Source organism: Anser brachyrhynchus (genome assembly GCF_964034855.1).
Source record: "Anser brachyrhynchus genome assembly, chromosome: 22".
Lineage (NCBI taxonomy): Eukaryota > Metazoa > Chordata > Aves > Anseriformes > Anatidae > Anser > Anser brachyrhynchus.
In genome coordinates, this window is record NC_137715.1 from 4,687,423 (window position 1) to 4,707,833 (window position 20,411).

General features: G+C 64.9%; 1 protein-coding gene across 1 annotated transcript in view; it reads right to left on the minus strand.

The window, feature by feature from the left end:
* Window positions 1-16,187, minus strand: part of UBTF (upstream binding transcription factor) — a gene marked incomplete at its 3' end in the record, with an annotated part of 16,413 nt that extends 226 nt beyond the window's left edge. The window contains 26 exon segments of the mRNA XM_080564768.1: window positions 3-27; window positions 412-558; window positions 818-823; window positions 825-859; window positions 862-886; window positions 1,107-1,154; window positions 2,051-2,239; window positions 2,413-2,475; window positions 2,478-2,501; window positions 2,587-2,697; window positions 2,809-2,883; window positions 2,886-2,966; window positions 3,757-3,912; window positions 4,077-4,190; window positions 4,811-4,852; window positions 5,103-5,244; window positions 5,763-5,896; window positions 6,167-6,277; window positions 6,759-6,879; window positions 7,438-7,502; window positions 8,062-8,217; window positions 8,806-8,889; window positions 9,124-9,189; window positions 9,195-9,298; window positions 11,718-11,848; window positions 15,818-16,187. Of these exon segments, the coding sequence (XP_080420894.1) occupies window positions 3-27; window positions 412-558; window positions 818-823; window positions 825-859; window positions 862-886; window positions 1,107-1,154; window positions 2,051-2,239; window positions 2,413-2,475; window positions 2,478-2,501; window positions 2,587-2,697; window positions 2,809-2,883; window positions 2,886-2,966; window positions 3,757-3,912; window positions 4,077-4,190; window positions 4,811-4,852; window positions 5,103-5,244; window positions 5,763-5,896; window positions 6,167-6,277; window positions 6,759-6,879; window positions 7,438-7,502; window positions 8,062-8,217; window positions 8,806-8,889; window positions 9,124-9,189; window positions 9,195-9,298; window positions 11,718-11,775 (2,182 nt within the window). The 5' untranslated portion in view covers window positions 11,776-11,848; window positions 15,818-16,187.
* Window positions 16,188-20,411: the final 4,224 nt, after the last annotated feature.

Consider the following 20,411-nt stretch of genomic DNA (forward strand, 5'->3'; position numbering starts at 1 on the left):
ACTCTGGTGACTTACTCGGCATCCCCACTGCCGCAAACGGAGCCGAGACCAGACTCAGTACCGCCGCCGGGGGGGGGGGCCGGGGGGGGGGCTCTGCTCACCGGGACAGGGGGGGGGCTCCCCGCGCCACCCCGCACCACCTCTCACGCCCGCGGCTGCTCCTGACTACGCCCCGCGGCTGCTCCTCGCGACCCCCCCCCCGGGGACACCCCATCGCCACCGCGCCCCCCCCCTTTCACCCAGTCCCCCCCCGGCGATTTTATTTTTTTAATATTTTATTATTTTACCCCACCCTGAAGCCCACCCCGCAGCCCTGTCCCCGGAGAAGGGGAGGGGGCCGAGCGAGCGTGACCCCCCCCCCCAAACTGTGTCCCCCCCCCTCGCCGCCGCGCACCCCCCCCGCAGCCTCACCTCGTCCCCGTCCTCGCTCTCCTCCTCGCTGCTGGACTCCGAGGAGTCGCCGCCTTCCTCCGACGAGTCCCCGTTGTCGTCGTCGTCGTCTTCATCTTCATCATCATCTTCCTCCTCCTCCTCATCGTCGTCGTCGTCCTCTGACTCCTGCGGGGCGGGGGGGTTGGGGGGGTTGGTGGTTTTGGGGACACCAGCACCCCCCCAGGGCTCCCCATCCTCATCCACGAGCTGTTGGCTTTTTTCCCCACCCACAACTCGTTTTTCCCCATTTATGCCCAAAACGTCCCCAAAAAAGGCTCCTGGAGCAAAACCCGAGCGGGGTGGGATTTGGGGAGGGGGCTCGCGCTGCTGCCCCACGGAACGGGGTGCCCCCCACCCTGGGGGACCGCGCCGCCACGGGACTCACCGACTTGGGACTGCATCGTGGGCTTCATCTTGGGGTTGGGGCTCGGATCTTCCCTATGCTCTTGCGTTTCTGCCGGGGGGGGGGGACAAGGAAAATCCTTTTGAGCAGCGGGGCTTGAACCCGGCTCCCCCCCAGAACGGAGAAAACCCCACACCCAGACCCCTCGTGGGGGGCTCCCCAAACCCGGCGCACCTCCCGTACGGCCCCAAGGGGGGGTCAGGACGTGGCTGTGCCCCCCCAGGGCTGCCCCCGAGCCCCCCCGGCCCCACCGCGGGGGGGGCATACTCACGTTGGAGGTGTGCTCCTTGTAGGCAGCCCGCTCCTGGGGCGAGAGGCTCTGCGGGGACAGAGGGGAGGGGGGGTCAGGGACAGCACGCCTCGCACGGGGCGCCCCTCCCAAACGTGCATTTCTCAAAGCTCTTTTAGGTTAAAAACCCACTCTTTAGGTTAAAAACTAGCCCACTTTAGGTTAAAAAACCGCCCCCTTTAGAGGGTGGAGATCCCACTGGGTAAAGTCCTGCTTTAGGTTAAAAACTAGCCCCGCTTTAGGTTTAAAACGCCCCCCTTTAGGTTAAGAAACGCCCCTTTACGTTAAAAAAACTGCCGCCTTTCGGTCAAAAAACCGCCCCCTTTCGGTTAAAAACTAGCCCCCACTTTAGGTTTAAAATACCGCCCCCTTTCGGTTTAAAACTAGACCCCTTTTGGTTTAAAACTAGACCCCACTTTAGTTTAAAAACGCCCCCTTTAGGTTTAAAAACCTCCCCCTTTAGGTTAAAAAACTAGCCCCCTTTCGGTTAAAACCTGCCCTTTTAGGTTAAAAACCAGCCCCTTTTAGGTTAAAAAACCGCCCCCTTTAGGTTAAAAACTAGACCTTTTAGGTTAAAAACTAGCCCCCCTTTTGGTTAAAAAAGTAGCCTGTTTTAGGTTAAAACCCCGCCCCTTTTAGGTTAAAATCCAGCCCCCTTTAGGTTAAAATCCAGCCCCCTTTAGGTTAAAATCCAGCCCCCTTTAGGTTAAAAACTAGACCTTTTAGGTTAAAAAACTAGCCCCCTTTTGGTTAAAAAACGAGCCTGTTTTAGGGTTAAAACCCGCCCCTTTTAGGTTAAAATCCAGCCCCCTTTAGGTTAAAACCCGCCCCAAATGGGTCTGGAAACGGCGTTTTCTCGTGGGGCAGAGCCGCCGCCGAGCGCCTCCGGGTCCGCGCAGCCTCGGGGTGCCGCTGGGGCCGCTCACCTTGAGCCAGACGTCGAGGTGCACCTTGTACTGCTTCTGCTGCTCCTCCGCCAGCTTCTTGTAGTGCTCCTTCTGGCCCTTGCGAGATGCGCTGCCAGCGCTGCCGATCTCCACCATGCGCTCCTTCAGCGGCAGGTGGTTCAGCTCCCCGTTGGACAGCAGCTCCTGGGAGAACTTCTGGTAACCCGTTCCTGCGGGACCGGGGGAGGGGGGGCGCACCCAGACGGGGTCAGGCAGGGCGCGAGGGGAACGAGGCGCCCCACCGGCACCCCTCGCGCCCGAAGTCCGAGGGATGCTCCCCGCCCCGTCCATCCCCGGGCATGCTCGGGGCTTTTGGGGACCCCGTCCCCGCCGTACTCACATGGGGGCTTCTTGGGCTCTCCCTGGAACTTCATTTTCTTGGCGGAGTTGGTGGAGCACGGTGGGGGGCGCGCATCTCGCTCAGCTCCCTCTGCGTGGCGGGGGGGGGAGAGCGGTGAGCGCGGCACCGAGGGGTGGCACCGGGGGGGCGCGGGGTGGGACGGGGGGGAGCCCACCTCGTATCGCTTCTGGTCCTCCGCCGCCTTCTTGATCCACATCAGCTTCTCCTTCTTCTCCATGTTGTTCCAGGTGGCCTCCATCGCCTTCAGCGCCTTCCCCCGGTCGTTCTGCGGCAGGGATTGCGTTTAAACCGCGCCGAGGGCGCGCGGGGTGCCACTGTGGGTGCCACCGTGGGTGTCACCATGGGTGCCACCAGGGGTGCCAGGGCCTCTCCCCACCTTGAAACGAGCCAGGTAGTCCCCGATGACGCTCTGCTGCCAGATCTCCTCGGCTGTCTTGGGGGGACTCGGGCAGCTTTGCCGCGCTCCTCTTTGTCCGAGCCATGCTTCTTCTCCGACTGCGCCTTCATCGCCGCCTCCCGCGCCTTGTACTTGGCCTGCGCGGGGCGGGGCAGGGGGTGAGGGGGCTGCACGGCCGCAGGGGGCACAAAGCCCATCGTGGGGGCACAAAGCCTGCCACCAGGGGCACAAACTCCCACCACGGGGGGGCACAAACCCTGCCATGGGGGGCAAAAAACCCATTGCGGGGGGCACAAACCCCATTGCGGGGGGCACAAACCCTGCCAGCAGTGGCACAAACCCCATTGTGGGGGGCACAAACCCCACCACAGGGGCCACGAACTCCATCACAGGAGGTACAAGCCCCATCGTGGGGGGGGGGGGGGGGGCACAAACTCCATCACAAGTGGCACAAACTCCACCCCGGGGGGCACAAACCCCATCAGAGGGGGCAAAAACCCTGCTATGGGGGGGCACAAAGCCCACCATGGGGGACCCAAACCACATCACAGGGGGCACGAACCCCACCAAGCACCAGGAGAGGACAGGACGCCCGGACAGGACGCCCTTCCCCAGCACCACCACGGCAGCCCCCCACCATGCTCAGACATCTCAGGACCCCCCCCCCCCCCCCCAAACCTTCCAGCCTTTAAATTGAGGCTCCAAGTCCCCCCCCCAGTGCTGCTGGGTTTTAATCCACGAGGCTGCACAGAGCGGGCACAGCCAGCGGCACGGGGCACCGGCACCTCACTGGCACCGTGACGCTCCCGGGGGACAACCCCCCCCCGGCTTGGGGGGGCCAAGCCAAGCTCCTGGCAGCAGGACGGGGACAGGCGGCGTCCCCAGGGGGCGCAGGATGGGGACGGAGGAGGTGGGGGGGGCACCGACCTTCTTCTTCTCGGAGAGGTCGTTCCACATGCGGGCCAGGAGCCGGGTCAGCTCGCTCTCCGACAGCTCCGGCCGCTCCTCCTGCAGCTGCTTCCTCTTCTCCTCCGAGAAGATGAACATGGCCGAGATGGGCCGCTTGGGCTTCTCCGAGCTGGCCTGGGGGGGACGCGGGGCGTGGGTGGGGGCGAGCACACGGCGGGACCCGCCTGGCACCCTGGGGTGCTGGCAACCCTACGTCGTGCCCACCCCGTGCCACGTCCCCATCCCGTGCCCACCCCGTGCCGCGTCCCCGTCCCGTGCCGACCCCGCTCCCCTCTCACCTTGCCGGTCTCCGGCGAGGACTTTTTGGACGCGGGACTCGTGGCACCTTTCCGGTTGCTGCCCAGCATCTTCTCCTCGCCCAGCACCCGCTGCTGCTCCTCCTCGGGCAGGCTCTGGGGTGCAGGGGGGGGAAACGCGGTTAGAGGGCTCTGGGCATGACGCTAACGAGGCGCTGGGGCAATTAGGGACTGAGGACACCAGGGACAGGGCACCAAAGCTCTCAGCCGGCTGCGGAGGCCATAGCACAAGCTATCCGGCCCTAAAACCCGCTGCGTGGGGGTCCCCACGCCTCGCCACCCCCTCCCCGGGCACCATCCCCTTCCCCATCTCCACCCCCCCGCTGCAGCCGGTGCACGGCTCCGGCCGGGTTTTCCACCCCGTGCCCTCGCCGCTGGGGCCGGGACCACGTCACGTCCGCAGTGCCGGGGCTGGGGGGGCCCGGGGGAGGTCCCCCACCCACGCTGCGGCCGAGGGAAGGAAGCGAGAGGCCGGTGGCGCCCGCGCAGCCTCCGCTGCTCGCAGCCTCCCCTTCCTCCCACACCCCCGGCTTCCTCCCCATGCCCCGTGGGGGTTCGGGCTCCAGGGATCACACCCATGTACCCCCCCGGTGTTAAGCCCCCGGTTTTGGGGGAGCACAGTGGGGCAGCATCAGGGCACCCCCTTTAGTGTGCTGCGTGAGCCCCCCCAAGCAGAGGATCGCCGGTTTTGGGGTCTCCATCACCCCTATGCTCACCTCCAGGAAGCGGAGCAGCTCGATCTCGTAGTCTTTCTTTTTCTGGGGGGAGAGGGGGACATGGGGTTATGCAGGGTCTCCCCCCGGCCCTATTGCTGCCTCGTGTGCCTGCTGAGTCCCCCTGCCCAACAACTGCATCCCCCGCCCACCCTGCGCTGGTCCCACGTGCACACACCGGGGTGCAGAGCACCCAGGGAGGGGACCGAGGACCTTGGGGACCCCGGGGAAGGTGGGGGCTCCTTTCTACCCCCAGCTCCTCCTGCCCTCCTTCCCGCAGCTCCCTGCTGCCCACCTGGTCGCACTTTTTGTGGTAGGCGTCCTTCTCCTTCTGGGAGAGCAGCTTCCACTGCTGGCTGCACAGCACCATCCGCTCGGTGCTGGGCACGTCCTTCATGTTGGCCATCAGCTCTGCGCAGTACAGCGAGTAGCTGTTCCTGCAAGCCACCGAGGGAACCCGCGTCAGGGGCAGCCTGCGGCACGCTCACGTCCCCCCCCACGGAGCTGGTGGGGTGCTGGCAGCCCCCCAAAAACCCAGACACCCCCAAGGACTGCACCAGCAAAGCGCTGCACGGGGGCGGCTGCGCTGCAGGAGAGGAGGCGGTGATGTGGCTGGGATATACCTCAACCCCGAGCAGGCAGCATCACCCTAAACCTCACTTATTTAGGTTAATTTAAGGAGCAGATTTATGGGGGCGATGCCCGCGGTCCCAGGAAGGGCACTTAAAGGTGGGCAGCCCCTCCTGAGCAGCTCTGAGAGGGGGGGAAAAAAAAACATACGGGACTTACAGAGCCCAAAGCAACGGCTCCAAGAGGGGGGGGGGGAAAACCCGTAAGGGACTCGCAGAGCCTGAAGCAGTGGCTCCGAGAGGGGGGCATAAAAACCCCACAAGGGACTCGCAGAGCCCGAAGCAGCGGCTCCGAGAGAGGGATAAAAACCCCAGAAGGGACTCACGGAGGAGGCTTGGTGGGTCGCCCGTCGAACTTGTCCTTGAGCTGGCGCTCTGCCTTGGTGAGCGTGGAGCGGGTGATGCCCTCCTCGCTGAGGTTCAGCTCGGGGTGCTTCTGGATGTAGTCGCGCATGATCTCCTGCACGGAGGGACGGAAGGAGAGCGGTCAGGGCGGCTGCCGCGCTCCCCGCCTGGCTGGGGGCCGGAGGAGGAGGAACGAGAAGCCAAGCATCGCCCTAAATCCTCTCCCCTGGGGCTCTTCGCCCGTCCCCAGCACCGCTGGAGGAGGCCGGGCTCTGGCTAGGGACCTGGCTGAACCCCACGCTGCCTATCGGGGCGGGTGTCGGGGGGGGGCTCGGAGTGAAATGGGGGGCGAGCGTGGCGGGGACGGGGCGAGGCTGCTCCCTACCTCGTACTCCTTCCGCTGTTCCAGGGCCTTATGAATCCATTTCAGCCTCTTTTTATCCGAGAGTTGAGACCACTGCTTGCCCAGCGACTCTTTCACCTCCTTCGTGGTGGCCTGAAAACCCAAAGCCAGAGGTGAGGGCAGAGGGGTAAAACCCACAAAAAAAGGCAAGAATGGGGGAAAAAAAAATAGTTGGGCTTGCCCTCAGCCCCGGCAGGAGCCGGGGGGGGCCGCAAGTCGAGCTTGCGGCCGGGGAAGGGGGTGCGTGCGAGTGGGGGGCATGGCCGGAGGTGGACGGGAGGGATGTCTGCGCTGGAAATCTGCTGCCCTGCCTGGTGCGGAAGGCTGTGGTCACCCCTTCAACTGCAGGCAATAAAAAGGGGGGGGGGGCTGAACGCCCCCCCCCGGAGCCTCTTCTAGGTGTGCGGAGCCCTTCCTTACCTCCGTCCGGACCGCTGGCAGCTCCTACCGGCTTCTTCTCCCCCGTCCCCCCCCCTGCCAAAATGCTTCTCTCGTTCCCCCTCGTGCCCCCAGCAGCGGGGTGCGGGACCCCCCGTCACTCACGCTCACACTCACTCCCACCCACCGTACTCACATCTGGGCGCACTTTCAGGTAGATCTTCTTCTCGTGGTTGTACCACAGCTGCTGGGGGGTCTTGGGCTTCTCGGGGACGTCGGATTTCTTGGCGTTCTGGATGAGGTCCGGGTGGTCTTCCCTTTACCCGGCGGGGAAGGGGGGGAGCGTTACGGAGGTCGCCGGTGGGAGGGGAGCACCCCTAAGCCGCCCCCCCCCCCCCGAAGGGTGACCCACCCTGCAGGGCTGGCACTCCACAAGCTCGATGTCAGGGCGTCCCCAAAAAGAGCAGGAGGGTTTTAGGACGGATCCGAGCCTGTCCTTCTGGGGGGGTGCCAGCTACGAGCATCCCCTCGACACCCTGGGGCTGCACCCCTGGGGCAGCAGGAGGTGGGAGGGGGCACCGGGACCCCCCTGGGCGGCAGCAGCCAGGCTCCGGGGGTGGTTGGGGGGAGCAGGGTGGTGGCTTCAGCATTTAACAGGGCTAACAGCAGGGCTCCTGCCCCCCCTTTGCAGCCCCTATCCCTCAGAGCACGGCTGCTCCCCTGCTCTCGCTGCCAGCTGAGGCTCCCAGCCACGGGGCTGCTCTCGGGGAGTCTTTTTCCAGCCCCCCCTTTTCCCCCCCCGCCTTCAATCGCAGCCCCCACGGGGGTTTCCTCGTGGGCGACACCCGGCTGGGGGCGCAGCGCTGCCCGCTCACCTGAACCTCGCCAGGTTCCTCTCAAACTCCTGCTTCTCCCGCTGGAAGTCCTGGATGTATTTCATCTGGGGACAGCCGGGAGGCGGAGGGGGACGTTAGCATGGGGAAGGGGCACGCGGACCCCGCCAGCCCCACAGCCCCCAAGGGGACCGGGGGCTCCCCTGCCCCGGGACTGTCCCTGCAGCTCCGGGTCCGCAGCCTGCGAGGGCTGGAATCCCTCCCTCGTCTCCTGCCTCCACCCCGTGGGCAGCCCTGGAGGGGCGCCAGCCGTGGGCGAGAGGGCACCGAGGACTTTGTGCCGCGGGCTTCTGCTGCCGGCGACAAACCCAGCCCGGGGGGGGGCTCATGGGGCAGCCGGAGCCCCGGTGCCGGCACGTGATTAACCCCGGTGTGGGCACCCCACAGCAAAGCCACCGCCTGGTCCTATCGGGACGGACGGACCCCAGCCAGCCTGCACGGCTCTGGGAACCGGGACTGGGACCGGCAAGGACGCCTTACTGGTCTGGCTGGGCTGAGCAAGCAGCCGGGTGCGCCGCCCTGCCCAGGCAGGAGCTGGGCCCTGCTGGTTTTACTGGGAGAGCTGGAGGCGCCAGCGGAGCCTCGCTGACCCCCGCCCGCCCGTACCTTTTTCTTCTCGGGAAGCTCCTTGTATTTCTTGGAGAGGATCTTGGTGAGATCCAGGTTGCTCATTTCGGGGTGAAGCTTGGCGTATTTGGCCCGCTTCTCCATGAAGAAGCGGAAGTAGGGGGTCAGGGGCTTCTTGGGGAAGTCGGGGTGTTTCTGGGGAGAGGGCAGAGGGGCAGAGCTCAGTGCCCACGCACTGCACGGCCAAACCCAGCCCGTTCCCAGCCCCTGGACCACCGAGGGATCGGCCCCCCCCCCACCCCAGCCCCCCGTGCGGGGACAGCTCAGCCCTGCGGGGACACGCTGGGGACAAGGGCTCCCTACCCAGGAGCTACCCCAGAGCTGGACGGACATCTCCAGCACAGCCTCAGAGCTGCGAGCACGGAGGGGAAACTGAGGCAGGAGGTGGCGGGGTGACCCCCCCCTAGAGCAGCGGTGCCCCCGGGCTGCACGGCGTGGCGGCCGGGAATAGGACCCGGTGTCCCCGGGGCTAAACTCGGACGCAGGCTCCCGGCGCCGCGTCTGGCCACGTCCAAACTGCCCCAAACTTGGCCCGAGCCCAGGGCCCTCGGCCACGGAGCTGCCTCGGGACGCAGGCACGGGGCCAGGCGAGCCCTGCACGGCTCCCACGGGACCCCCAGCCAGGGTCCGTCCCCCATTTGCAGCCCCCCGTTGGCTCCCACGGGACCCCCAGCCAGGGTCCGTCCCCCATTTGCAGCCCCCCGTTGCCTCCCTGTGGCTTACCTTGAGCTTTTTGCCCTTGTAAGGATTCTTTACGTGCTCCTCGGCATCCATGATGAGCTCTGTTAGGGTCCGGAACTTCCTCACCTGCGGGGAACGACGGGACACGAGCGTGAGCAGGGTTTCCTCGTGCCAAAAACCCGTCCCAGCGCCCAGATGCCTCCCATGGGGCCACGTCCTCTACAGGGACAGGCAATGGGGACGGAGGAGGTTGAACCCCGAGGATGCCCAGACCCCAAGGACGCTCAGACCCCGAGGACGCCTGGACCCCCCAGAGCTCCACGAGGCTGCCGTGCCCCCCGAGGCAGTGAGCGTGGTTACCTCGTTGGAAATCTCCATCCACTTCATCTTGCACATCTCCCCCGAGAAGTCCTTGAAAGCCACCTTCTCCAGTCGAGGTGGGACTCAGTGGTCTTGAACTTGCTCCCGTCGTTGGAGGGCAGGTTGTTCTTCATGCACTCCAGCAGGGTCAGCATGTCCTCCTGAGACCAGCGGTCTGCGCGCAGAGAAACCGGGTCAGCCGTGGGCACGGGGGGCGTGGGGGGAGAGGGGCAGGAGGGGGAGAGGAGGAAGAGGAGGAAGAGGAGAAGGAGGAGGAGGAGGGGGGGGAGAAGGAGAAGAGGGGAGGAAGAGGAGAAAGAGGAGAAGGAGGGGAGAGGAGGGGATGGGGGGAAGAGGAGGAGGAGGGAAGGGGAGGAAAAGAAGGGGAAGAAAAGGAGAGGAGGAAGAGGAGAAGGAGTAGGGGAGGAAGAGGAGACGGGGAGGAGGCAGCGCCGTGCACGGGCCCATCCCGCCCGCAGCTCCCCGGGACTACAGCTCCCGGCGTGCCATGCCGTGCTGCTCTCCCGGCCGTGCCGTGCCGCCTCCGCGCGCTGCCTCCCGAGCCCCAGGATCAAAGGGACGTGGCTCTCACCGTCGCCCTGCAGCAGCCGCCCGTGGGCCGAGCGAGCTGGGCAAGGCTCGAAAATCCACGGGGAGCGAACCGGAGAGACCCGTCCGTCCCGGTGCGCCGGCAGTAAGGGCGCGGGGAGCCCGGGGACGTCTCCCTGGCCCCGGAGCAAAGCCCCACGGAGCCGGGGGCCGGCGGCACCAGCGCTCGCCAGGCCCAGGGGAACGGGGAAACCCACCTGGGGAGGGGGAGCGATGCCCCCCGAGCGAGGGAACCCCCCCTGCAACCTCAACGGGGAGCGCCACGCTGACCTCTGCCAAGGTCGAGGCACAGGGACCCCCCGTGGTGATGGGGAGCGGGGAGTCCAGCACGGCCCCCGTCTCCCCGTGGGGTCTCATTGGTGCAGGGTGACGGTCACAGCACCCTTGGGTGCCCTCCTGGCTGCCACCTCTCCGCTGGGGGACACGTCCCCAGCTCCTCTCCTGTACGCCGTCACTTCTGGGGGTGTTTTCCCCCAGCTCCCCCAAAGCCAAGCATCCTCTCCCCCCCCGACCCTCCATACACCCCCTGCCCGAAGACCCCCGGGGGCTCCATCCCCAGGCGTTAGGCCCCTGGGTGCACCTGGGTGCGTTTTTCTCTTCTCTGCTCCAACTCCCCCAGCACAAACGCCCCACCTCCTCACGGGGCTGGCGGTGGGAGAAGCCCCCCCGGGTCCCAGCACCCACTAAAGGACCAGTGGGACACGCAGGCCAGGACCTGCTCCCGTGAAGGAAACAGCTCCGCAGGGATCCCCCAGTCCCAATTTTTGGTTTTTTTCCCCTCTTCCCACCCGCTTCTCAGCCCGCTCCGGTGGGGAGCAACGAGGCAGGATCAGGCCTCGGGGGCTGGCTCCCGCTTCGCCTGTGGAAATCGGGGAGAAACAACCAAAAAATCGGCAAAACCATGGCGTGAAAACCGAGCAGGAGCAGGCGAGGCCCCCAAAATCCTGCCCCCAGCAGGGCAGGGCAGTGCCCCCCACCTCAGTTTCCCACCTGGGAGCACCTCCAGACCCCTGAGACCCCCCCAGCCGGCTGCATCCCGAACAGCAAAACCCCTGAAGAGAATAAAAACCGAGGAGGCCGACATGGCACCGCCGGGACTAGGCCGGGCCACGCGTCCCCCCCTCCTCATCCTGCTCTCGGTGTGGCTTTGCAGCAGGCACAGAAGGGGACAACGGGGCACAACAGGGACCCCCGTGTCCCCCCCCATACCGTGTCCCCCCCCCCGTCGGGCGAGGCCTTGCCGGGAGTTCACCGCGAGGCTGAACCGTGCCCGATTTATCCGCGCCTGGGCCCGATTTATCCCGGCCCCGCTGGCACCGGCCGGGCTGCTCTATATCGGGATCGCTGCCCCGCTGTAATTAAATCCCCCTAAAGACCCGGCGAGGGACACGTGCTCCAGCCGGCGGCGCTCAGGGCACCGAACCGGCGGTGACAAAGGAGGGGACGGGGCAAGGGGCGCCTCGAGCCAGCGGCGACGGGGACAGCACCGGGGGGCTCCGGGCTGGGGCAGGGCGCTGCCGGAGCCCCTCTGCCCGGGCAGGCCGCCCCCACAGCCGCCCCTTTTATTTTACTTTATTTTTTTCTTTTTTTTCCCTCCCCCTTTTTCAATAAAAGCCCAACCTCTGATGTCATCCCGGGGTCTGGAAGCCGGGGGCCCAAGGTAACGGCTCGGCGTCTTAATTCAGCCCAGATGTGCGCGGGGCGGCTCCGGCACCTCTTTGTGCCAGCCCTGACCCAAAAACAGCCTTTCTGATGGCAAAACCAGCCGTTTCCACGGGGGGGCGGGGGGCACCCACACACCCCACAGTGGTGCCGGGCAAACACCCCCTCGGGGTTTGCAGGGTTGGGGATTGCGGGGTTTGTAGGGTCGGGGTTCGTAGGGTCAGGCGCGGAGCTGCGTGGGTCACCCCCCTCCCCTAACCACTGCACCCCCCCAGCCCCCCGAGGTCCCGGCGCGGTCGGAGGGGGGGGGGTCCGTGTCTCACCTTGGTTTTTGGGAGCTGTCATTTCCAAGTCTGCAGGGCACTCGGCTTCGCCGTTCATCCTCCACCTGCCTGAGGCCAGCGCGGTCCCCGCCGGTGCCTGGCGCGCTACCCTCGCTCAGTGCCGCTCGGCTCTGCGGGCAGACGGAGACCCCGCGCTAGGCACCCCCTGCGAGGGGGGGGGGGTGCACGGGGTGCCCACCTGGGACCCCCCCAAAAACCCACCCGCCCGCCTCCCCACGGCTCTGCTCCCCGCGCCCTATGCACTGCCAGCGCTGCGAGATTTGGGGTGGGGGCGAGGATTGGGGGGGGAGGGGGGGGTGCAGGGTGCCCCCGGGGAGGGGGGGGGGACACAAAATGGGGTGGGGGTGTCCCTGAGGTGAGGCAGGATCCAAGGGGGATCATCCCCAAAAATCCTAAAGAAGGCGATCTGCAGGGAAAATGCGTGCGCCCCCAGACCCAATAGGGCTCAGAGGGGACCCCCAAGGGGGGGGGCAAAGGGAGGGAGCCCCCAAAGGGGGGGGGGCTTGAAGGGAGGGAGCCCCAAAGGGGGGATCCCAAAGGAAGGGGACCCCCAAAAAGGGGATGCCTGAAGGGAGGGATGGGCAGATCCTATGAGACCCCCACATGGGGGGGGGTAACGCACCTTTGGGGAGCTCTGGGGAAAGCCCCCCCACCTTTATGGTGGGGGGAGAGCAAAGCAGGCCTGAGGGTGGCACTCTGACGGGGGGGGGACCCCCACAGATCCCAGGGGGTCTTGCAGATCGCTGGGGGGGGGCAGCTGGGAGGCCTCAGTGGGGTACCCCAGAGCGGGGGGGGGGCAGGCTGCAAGCCTGGGTGGTGTGTGGGGATTTTGGGGGGGGGGGTTTGAAGGTTGAACCCCACGGGGGGAGGCACAGGGGTGGAACCCCCGGGGGGGGAAGCCTGGGGGGGGGGGGGCGCAAGGCCTAGTAGCAGGCTGCAGGCCCTGCAGGATGGCAGCGGGGGGGTTAAAAAAAATCAAGGGGGGGGGGGGTGAAGGCTGAAAATAAGGGGGGGGGGAAGGAGGGGGGGGGGTCACAACGCGGCGGCGCGGGGGGGCGGCGCCGGGGCACGGATGGGTGGGATCGCGGCGGGGGCCGGAGGGGAGGGCGCGGGGCGGGGCGGGGGGGGGAGGACGGGGGGCGGGGGGGGGGGCGGTCGGATTGGGGGGGGGGAGGGAAGAGAAGGGGGGGGGGGGCTCACGGTGCGCGCGCACGGGGATCCCCGGGCGGGGGCGCGGGGTGGCCCCGGGGGGGAGGAGGAGGAGGAGGAGGAAGGGGGGGGAGGGCTGGGTCCCGGTGCCCGGGGGGGGGCCGGAGGAGGAGGAGGAGGCGGGGGAGGAAGGGGCCGGGGCCGGCGGGGGCGGGCAGCCCGCACATGCCCTGCGCAGCCCCGCGGCGGAGCCTCCTCCTCCTCCTCCTCCTCCGGCAGGAACCGGGTGGGACCGCGGCGCCCCCCGGCCCCTCCAGCCTCCCTCCAGCCCCCCCCTCCTCTCCTTCCCCCCCCCCCCCGGGCAGACAATGGGGGCTACCCCACCGCCCCCCCCTTTTTTTTTCTCCCTCCCCCCTTATTATTTTTTTTTTTCCCCTGCCCCCCCTTCGTGCCCCCCCCCCTCCCCGCGGTTACCGGCAGCGGGGGGGGGGGGGGGGGGGGGGCTCGGGGCCGCTCCTCCGCCGCCCCCGCGGCGCACAATGGGCTCGGCGCCCTCCTCCCTGCGCAGCCCCGGGTTATAAAGCCGAGCCAAACCCCCCCCTCCCGGGGCTGCAGGCGGAGGGGGGGGGAAGGGGAAAAAAAAAAAAAAATGGGGGGGAAAGAAAAAAAAAGGAGTGTGGGGGGGGGAGCAGCCCGAACCGCCGCAGCCCCAGCCCCGGAGCCGCTGGGGGAAGGAGAAGGAGGAGGAGGAGAGGAGGAAGGGGGGGGGACGAGGGGGGGGGCGGGGATGCCCGGTGGGGGCGGCCGGGCAGCTGCAGAGCCGGGCGAGGGCAGCGCGACCTCCCCGCACCGACCCCCGGGGAGCGGCTCCTACCCCCCGCCAGCAGCAGCGGCAGCGGCCGCCCCCCCCACCGAGCCGCCCCCCCCCCCTCCTCCTCCTCCTCCTCCTTCTTTCTTCCTCCCCCCCGACCCCTCCTCGCCCGGCGGAGCCCAGAACCCCCCCACCCACCCAGCGGGGGGCCGGAGCCCCGCTCCCGGTGCGGGGGGAAGAAAGGGAAGAAAAGAAGGGGGGGGGGGGGGAGAGAAAAAAGAAAGGGGGGAGAAGGGGGGAAAAAAATGGAGGGGGGGGGAAAAGGGAACGGGAGGAGGGAAAGGGGGGAAAAAAGGGAAAAGGGGGAAAATGGGGGCAAGGGGAAAGGGGGAAAAAAGGAGGGAAAAGGGGGGGAAAACGGGGAGAAGGGGGAGAAAGGGGAGGAAAAAGGGGAAAAAAGGGGAAAAAGAGAGGGAAAAAACGGAGAAAAGGAGGAAAAAAAGAAAAGGGAGAGGGGGGAAAAGGGGAAGGGAGGAAAAAAAGAAAAAGGAGGAAAAAAATGGGGGAAAGGGAGCTAAAAAAAGGGGAAAAGGGAGAAAAAAGGGAAAAGGGAGGGAAAAAAAGGGGAAAAGGAGGAAAAAAAGGGAAAAGGAGGGGTAAAAAAAAAGGGGAAAAGGGGGGAAAAAGAGCCGGGGGGGGCAGCGGAGGGGGGGAGCGGGCGAGCCCGGGCACGCAGCCGCCGGAGCGGGGCCGCAGCGGCCGGGCGGGACTCACCGGGGCTGGGGAAAAACAAGCGGGCAGCGCTGGAAGCCTGCCCCCGAGCTCCAGCTGCGGCAGCCGGGGAGGGAGGAGGGGCGAGCGGGAAGGAGGGAGGGAGCGAGGAGGAGGAGAGGGAAGGCAGGGAAGGGAAGGGAAAGGAGGAGGGGGGGGGCACCGAGGGCCGCCGAGCCGGGCGCTTCCCCCCCGCGCCGAGCCCCAGCGCGGTGCCCCCCGCCGGCGGAGCGCGGCCGGGCCCGGCGGGGAGCGAGCGGCGGCCGCTTCCTGCCCGCGGGGGCCCCGGCGGAGAGCCCCGGCTCCATTTTCTTCCCTCCGCCGTGCCCCCCCCCCCTCCCGCTCCTCCTCTCCCGCCCCCCCCCCCCCTTCCCCAACCCCCCGAGCCTCGCCGCCCCCTCGGCCGGGCTGGGGAGAAGCGCGGAGAACGGGGGGAATGGAAGGGGCGAGGGGGTCCCCGGTGGAAGGGGGCCGGGGGGGGGAGGAAGGGAGCGGGTGGCGGCGGGGGGGGGGGCCGGAGCCGCCATGCGAGGAACGAGGTCCCCGGAGGAGAAAAGGAGGAGAGAAACGGAGCCGCCGCACGAAAAGAAATAAAGTCCCCCGAATGAAAAGGAGAGAGGGAGAGAGAGAAGTCCCCGCTGGAAGGGAGAGAAAGTCCCCGAATGGGAGAGGAAATAAAGGGCGCCGAGGTAAAAAAAATAAAATAAAATAAAATAAAAATAAGAAAGCCCCCGAATTAAAAAAAAAATAAAATCACCGAGTGAAGGGTAAAACCGCCGAGTGGAAGGGTGAAATCGCCGGACGTAAGTAAAAAAAAAAATAATAAAGTCGCCGAAGGTAAAAAAAAATAAAATCGCCGAACGTGGAAAAATGAAGTCCCCGAGTGAGAAAGGAGAACCGCCGCGTGAGAGGGGAAACGGAGTCCCCGAGCGAGGGAGGAATTAAAAATTGCACAAAAATAAATGCAGCCCCCCGAGTGTGAAAAAAGAAACAAACGCCGAATCCGCCAGGGGAGAGGGGCTCCGAGCCCCCCCGGCGGAGCACCGAGGAGCGCGGGGCCCCCCCCGGCCGGGCTCGGGTCCCCCGGCGGGGCCGCGGCGGGCGCGGGGGTCCCGCGGCGGGGCGAACGCGGCTGGGTGGGAACGCGGAAAAAAACCCGAAAAAACCCTAAAAAACGAAGCGAAGCAAGCCTCGGGGAGGTGGGGGGGGGGGGTCCGCGTTCCATCGGCCCCCCTCCCGGAGGGGAGCCGGGTTCGCGGGGAGGAGGAGGAGAGGAGGGGGGGGGGGCCCCGAGGCGCCTCCTCCGCCGGCGGCCGCGGGGCTCGGCGGGGCTCGGCGCGGCACCTACCTGCGGGGGCTGGGGGGCCGCGGCGGGGCCGGGGCTCGGCGGGGCTCGGCGGGGCCGGGGCGGGGAGCGGCGCGGTTGAACGGCGGCCAGCTCTGCAGCGCGGCTGGCCCCGGGCGTGGACGCGCTCCAGTCCCCGCAGAGAGCTCGCGCTTCCCCCGCCTCCATGGCGCTGCGTTTCTCTTCCAATCAGCCGGGCTCTGCGCGCCGGGGTCCGCCGCCAGCCTCGGCGCTCCCCAAGCGAGAGGAGCGGCGGCAAAAGCGACCGGGAGCTGCGGCCGAAAAACACCCCCCCCCCCCCCCCCCGAACCGCGGCCCCCGCAGCACCGCCCGGCCCCGCCGGTTCCCCCGCCGCCGCCGCTGCTGCTGCGCTCGGGGAAGGAGAAGAACGGGGTGGGGGGGGGGTGGGGGGGGTGGGGGGGGGTGGTTTTTTTATTGCTCTTTGCTTTTGCAACACTGGTGGCGAGAAGAAAAGAGGAGGAGGAGGAGGAGGAAGGAGAGAGGAGGGAAAGGCGGCGGGGGGGGGGGGCGGGGGGGGAGGAAAAAAAAAAAAAAAATCTCCTTACATGTGCAACAATCCTCGGCCGGCGTTTGCGTGGGGGGGGGGGGGGGTAAAAAATAAATAAATAAAAAAGAAAAAGAAAAGGTCGGGGGGGAGTGCGGAAGGGGGGGCGGGGGGGGTTGAGGGGGGGGGCCGGCCGCCTCCCCCACCCCCCCCCCCCCGGGGGGTCCCTCGGTGGGGCCGGGGAGGGCAGCGGCGGCCCCGAGCGCCCGGCCGGGACACGGGGCTCTCCCCGGGGCGGGGGGGCGGGGCGGGGGGGGCAGCGGCCTCCTCCTCCTCCTCCCTCCTCCCTCCTCCCTCCTCCTCTCCTCCTCCTCTCCTCCTCCTCCCCCTCTCCTCCTCCTCCTCCTCCTCCTCCCTCCGCTCCCCTCTCCCTTAATTTTTTTTTTTTGAACGCGATTTCCCCCAACTCCACCTTTGTCGCGCTGGGCGTCATTCCCCGCAGCCAATCCCGGCCGCGCCGCCGCCCCGCACGGCCCCGGCCCCCCCCGCACCCCCCCCCCGCACCGCGGCTGCACGGCACCGGCTCCCCCCCCCCCCAAAACCTCCCCGCACCCCCCCCCCCCAGCAAAGCCCCGCGGCCGCCGCCGCTGCGCGCCCCCGAGTCGCGCGCTCCCGCCGGCACCTGCCGGCACCTGGGGGGGGAGGGGGGGAGGGGGGGGCAGGAGGGGGGGGGGCTGGGGGGGGGAGGGGCGTCGTGGGAACGGTGGCACCGGGGGTCGATGTTGTCCCCCCCCCCCCCCCCGGGGTGCTTTCTGGGGCTGTGGGGGTGGCATGGGGGTGTGGTGTGTGTGTTACGGGGGTGTGTCATATGGGGGTGTCGTGTGGGTGTGTTATGGGGGGTGTTACATGGGGTGTCATACGGGGGTGTTACACGTGTGTGTCATATGTGTGTGTTACGGGGGTGTGTCATCCGGGGGTGTCGTATGGGGGTGTCATACACGTGTGTGTGTTATGGGGGTGTCACATGGGGGTGTCATACGTGTGTGTTACGGGGGAGTTACATGGGGTGTCATACGTGTGTGTTACATGTGTGTGTCATATGTGTGTGTTACGGGGGTGTTACATGGGGTGTCATACGGGGGTGTCACATGTGTGTGTCATATGTGTGTGTTACGGGGGTGTTACATGGGGGTGTCGTACGTGTGTGTTATGGGGAGTTACATGGGGGTGTCATATGGGGGTGTTACAGGGGTGTTACATGGGGTGTCATACATGTGTGTCACGTGTGTGTGTCATACGCGTGTGTTACGGGGGTGTGTCATACGGGGGTGTTACATGGGGGTGTCGTGTGTGTGTGTTATGGGGGTGTTACATGGGGGTGTCATATGGGGGTGTTACATGTGTGTGTCATACATGTGTGTGTTACGGGGGTGTTACATGGGGGTGTCGTGTGTGTGTGTTATGGGGGTGTTACATGGGGTGTCATACATGTGTGTCACGTGTGTGTGTCATACGCGTGTGTTACGGGGGTGTGTCATACGGGGGTGTTACATGGGGGTGTCATACGGGGGTGTTACACGTGTGTGTCATATGTGTGTGTTACGGGGGTGTCGTATGGGGGTGTCGTGTGTGTGTGTTATGGGGGTGTTACATGGGGTGTCATACATGTGTGTCACGTGTGTGTGTCATACGCGTGTGTTACGGGGGTGTGTCATACGGGGGTGTTACATGGGGGTGTCATACGGGGGTGTTACACGTGTGTGTCATATGTGTGTGTTACGGGGGTGTTACATGGGGGTGTTGTACGTGTGTGTTATGGGGAGTTACATGGGGTGTCATATGGGGGTGTTACATGTGTGTGTCATACATGTGTGTTATGGGGGTGTTACATGGGGGTGTCATATGTGTGTGTTATGGGGTGTTACATGGGGGTGTCATACGGGGGTGTCACGTGTGTGTGTCATACATGTGTGTTATGGGGGTGTTACATGGGGCTGTCGTGTGTGTGTGTGTTACGGGAGTGTCACAGTGTTACATGGGGGTGTCATATGTGCATGTTACGGGGGTGTCACATGGGGTGTCATACGGTGGTGTTACATGTGTGTGTCATACATGTGTGTTATGGGGGTGTTACATGGGGCTGTCGTGTGTGTCATACGTGTGTGTGTTACGGGAGTGTCACAGTGTTACATGGGGGTGTCATACGCGTGTGTGTTACATACAGGGGTGTTACATGGGGGTGCCATAGGGGGGTGTTACATTTGTGTGTCATACGTGTGTGTTATGGGAGTTACATGGGGGTGTCATACATGTGTGTTACATGTGTGTGTCATATGTGTGTGTTATGGGGGTGTTACATGGGGGGTGTCATGCATGTGTGTTACGTGTGTGTCATACGTGTGTGTTATGGGGGTGTCACAGGGGTGTTGCAGGGGTGTGTTACATGTGTGTCGTGTGTGTTACAGGGGTGTTACGTGTGTGTCATACGGGGGTGTGTTATGGGGGTGTTACATGGGGTATCATACGTGTGTCATGTCTGTGTCATACATGTGTGTGTTACAGGGGTGTGTCATACAGGGGTGTGTTATGGGGATGTTATGGGGGGTGTTACATGGGGTGTCATATGGGGGTGTTACATGTGTGTGTCATACATGTGTGTTATGGGGGTGTTACATGTGTGTGTCATAGGGGGTGTGTTATGGGGTGTTACATGTGAGTGGGACATGTGTGTTGCAGGGGTGTCATGGGGGTGTGTCATGGGGGTGTCACAGGGGTGAGTGTGTCATACGTGTGCGTGTTACGTGTGTGTCATACATGTTTGTGTTACGGGGGTGTCATGGGGGCATTACATGTGTGTCATATGGGGATATTACAGGGGTGTCACGGGGGTGTTACATGTGTGTGTCATACATGTGTGTGTTATGGGGTGTTACATGTGTGTGTCATACAGGGGTACGGGGGTGTGTTATGGGGGTGTTACGTGTCTGTCATATGTGTGTTATGGGGGTGTCACGGGGTGCATGTGTCATATGGGGGTGTTACATGTGTGTGTCATACATGTGTGTGTTATGGGGTGTTACATGTGTGTGTCATACAGGGGTACAGGGGTGTATTATGGGGGTGTTACATGGGTGTTACGTGTGTGTGTCATATGTGTGTGTTATGGGGGCGTTACAGGTCTGTTACATGTGTGTGTCATATATGTGTGTTATGGGGGTTATGGGTGTGTGTGTCATAGGTGCGTGTTACACGTGTCTGTCGGGTGTGTTATGGGGGTGTTACGTGTGTGTCATGTGTGTATGTCATGCATGTGTGTTGCATATGTGTGTGTCTCGTGTGTGTTATGGGTGTGCGTGTGTCATACATGTTATGTGTGTGTGCTGTGGGGATGTGTTCCGTGTGTGTCACAGGTGTGTGCCATACGTGTGTGTTAGGGTGTGCTTGTGTCATACATGTGTGTGTTACACATGTGTATTACAGGTGTGCATGTCTCATGTGTGTTACATGTATGTGTCATGCGTGTTACGGGTGTGTATCATATGTGTGTGCGTGTTACATCTGTGTGTGTGCCATATGTGTTATGGGTGTGCGTGTCATATATGTACTACATGTGTCCCTGCATTATACGTGTGTGCTACACGTGTCCTTACGTCACATATGTGTGCAAGTGTGTTCCTATGTCATACAAGCGTTGTGTGTCCCGTGTGCGTGTTACGCGTCCTCATGTCACGCGTTCGTGCCACACGTCTCGTCACGGCACAAATTCAGCTTCTCTAAACGTGGAGATTTTGTGAATTCACCCCGCAGACAGCTGTTGTGTCCGGGTTGCTCCCTGGATGCGGTCACACCCGGACATCCCCCCCCCGCACGGCACAAACCGCACGGCCCCGAGAAGGACGGACGGACGGACGGACAGACGGATGGATGGACAGATGGACGGACGGACGGACAGACGGATGGATGGATGGATGGATGGACGGACAGGCGGACGGACAGACGGATGGATGGATGGACGGACGGACGGACGGACAGATGGACGGAGAGGCCACAGCTGTGCCTCCTGCTCTGGGTGAGGTGACGCGTCTCGCCGTG